Source organism: Lipotes vexillifer, unplaced genomic scaffold (assembly GCF_000442215.2).
Source record: "Lipotes vexillifer unplaced genomic scaffold, Lipotes_vexillifer_v1.1 scaffold805, whole genome shotgun sequence".
NCBI lineage: Eukaryota > Metazoa > Chordata > Mammalia > Artiodactyla > Lipotidae > Lipotes > Lipotes vexillifer.
The window spans coordinates 744,645-753,954 of NW_006776681.1; the positions used below are offsets into that span (position 1 = coordinate 744,645).

The 9,310-nt window shown below is 42.7% G+C and overlaps 1 protein-coding gene across 2 annotated transcripts in view; it reads left to right on the forward strand.

Annotated features, from left to right (window-relative positions):
• Nucleotides 1–243: 243 nt before the first annotated feature.
• Nucleotides 244–9,310, forward strand: part of COG2 (component of oligomeric golgi complex 2) — a 42,067-nt gene continuing 33,000 nt past the window's right edge. For both annotated transcript variants that reach the window (XM_007450599.1, XM_007450600.1), the window contains exons 1-2: nucleotides 244–458; nucleotides 8,878–9,039. In XM_007450599.1, coding sequence (XP_007450661.1) covers nucleotides 387–458; nucleotides 8,878–9,039 — 234 coding nt within the window. In that variant the 5' untranslated portion in view covers nucleotides 244–386. The remainder of the gene's footprint in view (nucleotides 459–8,877; nucleotides 9,040–9,310) is intronic.

The following is a 9,310-nucleotide window of genomic DNA, read 5'->3' on the forward strand; positions in this document are numbered from 1 at the left end:
CGATACAACAAAGCAAGATCTTCTCCTTTTCTAACGTTGCCCTACTGCTCTTTATAAGGTGACCTCGAAGTTGGTCTGCAGGTCATTGTAGGACATAAACTTACATAAACAGAATAGCAATATAAACCGAAAACATTTTATGGATAATAAAGGTTCACCTGCAGCGCGGCGGTGGCGGCGGCGGCCGTCCCGACGCCCCTCTTGGCGCCGGTGGGCGGAGGCCGGCCCGCGGCGCGCTCGCTGATTGGTCGCGGCGCGGGCGCTGCCATGTTGGCGGAAGCGGCGCTCTCTGTACCGTGGCTGCGGCCGCCGAGTCCGTGCGCGCAGCGTCGTGCTTCCTCGCCTCGTCCGGGTCTCGGCGCTGAGAGGCGGCGGCGGCCGGCGGGATGGAGAAAAGTAGGATGAACCTGCCTAAGGGGCCAGACACGCTCTGCTTCGACAAGGACGAGTTCATGAAGGTGCGCGCTGGGCCTCCGCTTCCCGAGCCGGCGGCGGGGGGCCTGCCCTCCTTTCGCTCCGGGGCCTCCTCGGGCCGCGCCCGTCCCGGACCGGCCTCCGGCGGGACCTCGCTGCTCTTCGCAGTGAGTCTCTTGGCCTCAGGTGTGGCCGGGGCAGCCTGGAGAAAGCACCACTGTGAAATCGTGCGTAGTGAGCGAAAAGGCCTCGAAGTTGTGTGCAAGTGATTTTGAGCTAAGTGTAATAAGCCCCTGTTATTACCCGACCCCGTTAGCATGCAGTGCAGTAGGATTGCCCTGGCCAGTCCCCTGGCCAGACAGAAGCTTCTTGACCAGCGCCTTGCATCTAAAAGCTCAGTACGAATGCATTGACCAAATTTCTGAACCCACGTCCATACCCAGGGATCAGGTGGGGGGTGGGGGGAAGCACTAAATCGAAAGTTTTTCCTTAACGTTCACCTAGATCTTCTGAATGAGATATTTAAAAGATGAGAATCTTCTGATTTTGTTGCGATACAACAAAGCAAGATCTTCTCCTTTTCTAACGTTGCCCTACTGCTCTTTATAAGGTGACCTCGAAGTTGGTCTGCAGGTCATTGTAGGACATAAACTTACATAAACAGAATAGCAATATAAACCGAAAACATTTTATGGATAATAAAGGTTCATCAGGCACAGCCTTGAAAATATCCAAGATTTGAATCAGAGCTAGGTGGAACTTTGCATACCTATTTGGTGTAACCTTCTCGGTCTGTACTTAAACTACCAAGAAACATATTTATGTTTTATATCTAAGGATTGGGGGATTTGATACCACTAAGTGGCTGTTTTCAGTGTTAAAAAGTTAAACGTTTTGGCTTAGTAGACGCTAAACTTTTAAGGAAGTGAGTGTAAGTCCCTTACTGTTCTTTTTTGATGATTTTAAGTCATACTATGTTTTTTCTTATTTTAGGTTCATTAGTCTATATCTCTCTTTTTGATATATGCATTCAGATCACATCTCTGGTTTTTAAAAGTATTTATATCTGTTTTTTTTTATGGCTGAGTAATATTCCATTGCACATTATGTACCACACCTTCTTTATCCATTCCTGTGTTTATGGACATTTAGGTTGCTTCCATGTCCTGGCTATTGTAAATAGTGCTGCAGTGAACATTGGGGTGCACATAACTTTTCAAATTATGGTTTTCTTCAGATATATGCCCAGGAGTGGGATTGCTGAATCATACAGTAGTTCTATATTTAGCTTTTTAAGTCACCTCTATACTGTTCCTAAAAAAGAACGAAATAATGCCATTTGCATCAACATGGATGGACCTAGAGATGATCATACTAAGTGAAGTAAGTCAGACAGAGAAACACAAATATCATATGATATCACTTATATATGGAATCTAATTTAAAAAAAATGATACACATGAACTTATTTGCAAAACAGAAACAGACTCACAGATCTCAAAAGCATACTTATGGTTACCAAAGGGGAAACGTGCCGGGGAAGTGATAAGATGGGAGATTGGGATTGACATATACCCACTACTGTGTATAAAATAGGTAACTAATAAGGACCTACTGTATAGCACAGGGAACTCTACTCAATATTCTGTAATAAACTATATGGGAAAAGAATCCAAAAAAGAGTGGATATATGTATAACTGATTCACTTTGCTGTACACCTGAAACTAACACAACATTGTAAGTCAACTATACTGCAATAAAAAAAATTTTTTTTAATGTGGTAAAAAACAGTATTTCCATCTGGATTCTCTCCAGTGTGGCCATATCATTTTTAGTATGCGGGGCTGTCTAGACCCAGGAATAATGTACTCTTGTCCTCGAACAGTGGTGTTTCTGCTAAACCACGGCAAGGAAGAGCGCAACTTGTCAGGGAAGGGACCGCGCAGAGTGAACTTGCTGATCCAGGAGCGCTTTGTTCCACCCCCTGGCTGAGAGCTGCCCTGGAGCGAGGGTAGAAAGAAAGACGGTGATGAGAAGAGGCGCACTGGAAGAAGAAAAGGCACAAGCAGAGATCAGGGGCTTTGTTCTGACTTCTGATTTCAGGAGTCTCAGAATACAGAAAACTTAACTTGTCCAACTTTTGCCTTCTTCAAGGCTTCCTTCAGGCTCAGTACCAGCATTCTTTCGGACTTGATAGCCCCACCGTGTTTCTTGCTGTGAGATGGCAGAATGCCTTTGGCAAGAGCAGCTTCAGAAAGCAGAAACCTCAAAATAATAAGTTCTAAAGTAGAACATGCAGTAAGGAGAGGGCAAACTGGGAAGGTGGCTGGAATGGCCATATTCTTTCATGGCTCCTAAGCCTCTGAATGTGCCCTGCAATTTGTAGTGCTAATAAATGTGACCACTTCACATGTAGAAGAAAAGTACCTAGGACAGCTATCCTGTGTTAAATGTTGTTGATTTTCTAGGTGAGACCTGGAGATAAAGGTTATTTGCAATTTGTGTTTCCTGCAAAGAGACATTTTATAAGTTTTAGTTCCATGGCAGAAATGGTGGGTGGAGAGCTTGCTGTCGGGGTTATATTTCTACCTTTGTGTCTCATTCAGCACATTATGTAATTTGTTCCTGTGGGAAAGTTAGGGAATGTCCGATTTGCATTAGGAGAGTTGAGATTACTTGAAATCCAGTCGTTGGGTTGGAAACTGTGTCATTAGTCTGCCAGACATGACGAGGGCCTGTTAGGACAGTGGTAGCAGTTGCTCACTTAATAGACAGTCATTCATTGATCACCTGCTTTGTGTCAACCAGCAATCTAGATGGGATAGTACAAGGGTACATAAGATATGGTTTGGGCTGTTGAGTATGGTCACAGGAAGACCACCGTGTGTTCTGAGAAACTGGACCTAGTCCAGAGAGGCTGGAAGGCTGGCCAGGAGTGAGACCGGAAAGGGAGGAGGGCAGCTGGTAGGGTTGCAAGTTGGACTGGGCCTTGTGTGCTACACTGAGGGGCTTGTGCTTGATGAGCTGCCATCACGTTTAAAGCAGATTACATGGGCATGTCTGTTGCATTGGAGCAGCATTAGAGGGCGCTGTGCCACTGGTTACTTCAGGTTAATATCGGGTTCCAGCTCAAGGGAAAATTGTGTTGGATTTGAACTGATGAGCTAATACTTTGATACGGACCGTTCTTGCACATGTGTTTCAGTCCTAACTTGGTGTCTTAGTGGTATCTCAGACCTTTAGGAAAGTATTTAATAAATTCTTAATAAATAGCAAACTACCTTTCTGAACACAGAAAAAAAAAAGAGGCTACTAAAAAGTTATTTCAGTGGTCCTTGTGAGATCTAATGAGAAAGAGGAGGGGACAGATTTGTGGAAGATGGAGGTGATCAAAAGACAGGAGTGGCAGATGGAAGAATCACTTGGGGCAGAAGTGGTGGTGACATCATACCGTTAGCTTCGTCACCTTGCAGAAATCTTCAGCACGCGTTGATAGCCAACTATCAGGTGAAATAGGACCTAAGATCGTGGTAGCAGGGAGAGAAAGCGGCCTGCTAACAAAGATAAATTAGATCCCTTTACCTAGGGGTGCTGTTGGAATCGTAGCTTTCCCCTTCTAGCCCAGCGTACGACTTCGCTTCCTGTTTTATAGAAAAAATAGTGCCATCCAATGGGAACTCCTTCATCTTGCTGACGATGACGGCTCATTCTTGTATTTGTGCCCGTTCTCTTTCTCCTCCTCGCCTGTTATGTAGAGGGGTTTTCCTTCCTTCCTTCCTTCCACCCATGCTTGGAGCCCAGGCCCTCCTGCACTCTCCCCACTGGCTTTCAAACACACTCTTGCTTTGGTCTCTTCCCCTTGACCCTCCTGCCTCTAGTCTGTCCTGTCACACTCTTCCACATTACAGCCAAATGCTCCAGTTGTTGTTACTTCCTTCCACGCTTTTTGGCCATTTGTGTATCTTCTTTGGAGAAGTGTCTGTTCAGATCCTTCGCTCATTTTTTAATTGGGTTGTCTTTTTATTGTCGAGTTGTAAGAGTTTTTGTATATTCTGGATATTAGACCCTCATCACATATATGATTTGCAGATATTTTCTCCCATTCAGTGGGTTGTCTTTTCACTTTTTTAATAGTGTCTTTTGACACATAAATGTTTTTATTTTGGTCGTGTTCAATTTTTCTATTATCTTGATGCTTTTTGTGTCATTATCTAAGAAATGACTGCCTAATTCAAGGTCACACAGACTTTCACCTGTTTTCTTCTAAGAGTTTTATAGTTTTAGCTCTTCTATTGAAGTCTTTTGATCTATCTTGAGTTAAATTTTCGTTTATGGTGTGAGGTTGGTGTCCAAATTCATTCTCTTCCATGTAGATATTCTCTTGTCTTAACATCAGTTGTTGAAGAGACTCTTCTTTCCTTATTGAATGGTCTTGGCACCCTTGTAAAAAAATCAGTTGACTATAAATGTATGGGTTTTAAGTTCTTTCTTTTTAAAATGTTTAGGAAATCTACAGTATAAAGTAAAACTATTTCTGATAAATGAAATGTGGCAGTTGTTACATACCACTGAGTTTGGGGTTGTTTGCTGTCATAGCAAAAGCTGCCTAATCCAATATTCACAGATGTTCTAAGTAATTTAGTCTTGTGCAATGCAGCGCTTGTTTATCTAAGAACAAATATATAAATGGCAAGTTGAGCACTAATATTACCTAATAGCATTTGTTTGTGAGAGTTGAATTATATGATTTAGAATGTCACCATGAAGATCATACCTGAACTTCATCCATCTGAAGTTCATACCTTCAAAGATTATGTACCAGAGGCAAGCAGAGTGCTCTGCACAGTCATACAACTGGTTAATAGCAAGGCCAGGATGTCAGGCAGAGGCCTGCCCACACGTTCTTGCTGCGATTGCTGTGTAACTATGAATGTAAGGTGTTACCTGGGGTCGTCTCAAGCAGCAAAATGTCTAGGCTAATTCTGGCTCTAGCTAAAGAAGCAGATGGTTTTTCACTAGGTGGCTGTGAAATTACAGTTTGGTAAGAAATCCTCTTATCTGACACTATCAGAGCAGGGGTTTGGGTGATTAATTAAGAAAGTCAGTTTTTAAAAGCACTCAAGGGATGGTGCTTGAGTACTTAACTTTTTATTTTCAATCATACATGTGTACATTTGTTCTCCATTGATGTGGCACCAAGCTCTTTTCTCTGAAAATTTGTCTGCTGATTCAATTTCTAGATTGTCCTTTAAGTCCGATGAGAACCCTAAGGCATCTGCAAAGAATCTGGTATAGAATCCTTCAAGATTTGTATGACCCTCCTTCCAGCTGCCCTACCTGGTTCATGGTCATGTGATACATAATTGAGTAAAAATTGTCTTATCAATTTCTCAGTATCAGGTCTTTGCAGAGCATCACAGTTTTCATGAAAACAGTTATCTTCTTATATTTTGTTGATTTATATAATATTTAATAAAATTTTGTAATTTTGATGATAAGTACAAGTGACCTTAAGAAGTTAGGGAATCATCACATCTGATTCTTAATGACTAAACAACTCAGCTAGTAGCAGAGTCATAGGTGCAGTAGACAGTAGCCTGCTGGCTGTATGCATGTCTACCCCCTACGAGGGGCATCAGAATGTTATAAAGGGAGATGGCAGAGTGAACCTGTGAGACCAGTAGTTGGAAGTTGGTTTTGAAAGATTCTGAACATCTGTTCAGTGGAATACTCAACATCCATATAAAATGTCAGTACAAATTTATATGTATTATGAAAAGACATTGAAGTTATATTTTTATATGGGGAAAAGGAGCTTAGAAAAGGTTTATTAAGATTGTGTGTGTGTGTGTGTGTGTGTGTGTGTGTGTGTGTGTGTGAACACAGGAAAAGGTCTGGGGTTTCGTTGAAGATGGTGACGTAGGAGGATCCTGAACTCGCCTCCTTGCATGGACACACGAAATCGACAGCTACTTAATGGAACAATTTCCTCTGAGAAAACCCCCCAAAACTAGCTGAGCAACTCCTGCACATCTGGCAAACAAGAAAAAACCCACATCAAAGTGGGTAGGAGAGGCTGAGACGCACTCTCACCATACACTCCTCCGCCAGTATGGTGACCCACAATCAGGGGGGAACTCCCATCCCAGGCTGCTCCCCGAGGAGCGAAGGGTGTGAACCCCACCCCTGGCACCCCTACTTTCAAGACTTGCACCTGGGAGATGAGCCCCCAAAATATCTAGCTTTGAAAGTCGGTGGAGCCGGCATCTGGAAGACCCATGAGGCTACAGTGACCTGAGAAACAGTTCTTGAAGGGGCAGCATGAACTTACCCTCCCCAGGGCCTGACACAGACACAGCAACTGAAAAGGGCCCAGACTTGCTGTGAAAGAGGCTTGTTTATCTTAAAGCATCGGCCTGAGGGGCAGGCTTCTAATTTCACCCACGTCTGGGGGCTTGGAGTCCGGCGGGACCATCTGTGCTCTCTCTCTCCTTGCTCCGGCTCACCAGTATCTCCTGGAAAAGAACTTGTGTACTTGGTCTGGCGCCCTGATTTTTGCAGCTGCTGCCTTGGGACACCTCTTAGGTCACCTGGCTCTGGTGGCCAGTGAGATTTACGGCTTGTAGGTCCCCAGTGTTCATTGCAGTATTATTTGCAATAGTCAAGATGTGGAAGCAGCCTAAGTGTCCATGGATGGATGAATGGATAAAGAAACTGTGATACACACACCACGCACTGGGATGTTATTCAGCCATGAAAAAGAAAGAACTCTTGCCATCTGTGGTGGCAACATGGATGGACCTTGAGGGCATTAGTGCTCAGTGACATAAGTTAGAGAAAAGATGATCGTGGTCTCACTTGTGTGTGGGATCTAAAAAGCAAAGCAAGAAAAAATGGACCCATAGGTACTGTTCACATGGGTGATTACCAGAGGCAGCCAGTGGGGAGTGGGCAAAAGGGGCAAAGGGGGTCAGATGGTACAAACTTGTAATTAATTAGGTAAGTAAGCCTGGGCATGTGGTGTACAGCATGGTGACTGTAGTTAATACTGTGCTGTGTATTTGAAAGTTGAAGGGAGTGAATCTTTTTTTTTTTTTCAGTCTGTTTAGAAAAGTCATTAAACAATAACAGCTACGATAAGCAGCAACAGCAACAAATCCTAGGCAGTGGAGAGTTGGTACAATTATTATCACCCAAAGTGCATAATTTACATTAAGATTCATTCCTGGTGGTGTACATTCTATGAGTTTTGACAAATGGATAGTGACCTGTATGTACAGTCACAGCGTTGTATGTAATAGCCCTGAAGCCCCCTGTGCTCTGCCTGTCCATCCTTTTCTCCCTCCGACCCCGGCAGCCACTCATCTGTTTACTGCGTCCATAGTCTTGCCTTTTCCAGAACGCCATATAGTTGGAATCCTATAGGATACACCCTTTCCAGGTTAGCTTTCTTCACTTTGTAATCTTAAAAGTTCTCACAGCAAGAAAAGGAAATGTGTAACCATGTGCGATGGATTTTAACTAGACTTACTGCGGTGATCATTGTATAATAGATACAAATGTGGAATCATTATGTTGTGCACCTAAAAGCCATATAACGTTATATGTCAACTGTATCTCAATTTAAAATATAATTTATATTTTAAAGAGAAAGTCAAAAAAATTCTGGAAGAATGTGAATCACGATGTTAAATAGTGAGAAAAACATTAATGGTGCCTATCTGTAGAGCATCAGGACTGAGTGATTTTTTTTTTTTACTCCCTGTCTTTTGTGTCATTATAGCCCACCCTCCTTCTCCTCGGGTTCCACATCTGTGGATTCGACCAACCATGCATCAGAAATATTTGGGGAAAAAAAATTCCAGAAAGTTTCAAAACGCAAAACTTGAATTTGTTGGATTGGCAACTATTTACGTAGTATTAACATTGTATTTACAATTATCTGCATAACATTTACATCTTATTAGGTATTATGTAATCTAGAGATGATTTAAAGTATACGCAAATACTGCACCATTTTATATCAGGAACTTGGGCATCCCCAGATTTTGGTGTCCTAGGGGGTCCTGGAACCAGGCCCCCATGGATGCTGCGGGATGGCTGTATTTCTTTGTTGGTTGAAAGTTTCACAGTGAACATTTGTTACTTTTAAAACTAAGGGAAAAGGAGCAATTTCTGTTTTGTGAGGAGCCTATTTAACGTGTGTAGTTAAAAAAAATTAAATCCCTTGTAGAATGTAGGCAACAGGAGAGAACGCTCTTGGTCAGGGGCCACCCTCTTGGCGCCTTGATAGCGCACAGGCACCTTTATGTCACGTGTACTTAAAAGGACTTTTTCCCAACGGCAGTGTAGCCTCTCAAATGAGTGGAATGGCGTTTATCTCTTATTCTTTCTCTCCTTTTGTTTCTATGTGTAAAATGCGATATCGTTGCAGTAATTCTTTTTTCTGGTTTTATTTTCAGGAAGACTTCGATGTCGATCACTTTGTGTCCGACTGTCGGAAGCGGGTCCAGCTGGAAGCACTGAGAGATGACCTGGAGCTCTACTATAAGCTGCTTAAAACGGCCATGGTCGAGCTCATCAACAAGGACTACGCAGACTTCGTCAACCTGTCAACGAACCTGGTAAACTTTAAATCCAGAGTTCCTACCAGTCAGTGTATTTACATACGTACTACACACTCTCTTTCTCACTCATGTTTATTCTTAAAAGTGCTGAGTGTTTTTAGAAACCTTTTAGGTGATTTTTCCCCCAGAAACTTGGAGAGATTACTAATCTTATTAATAAAAGAACTAAACTTTCTTGATACACATTTTTTGTTTTGAATTTAGTTTGATTATTTTTTGAATGACTTAAGAAGTAGTGAAAAGTAAAGGATAACAGTCTCAAGAGCGG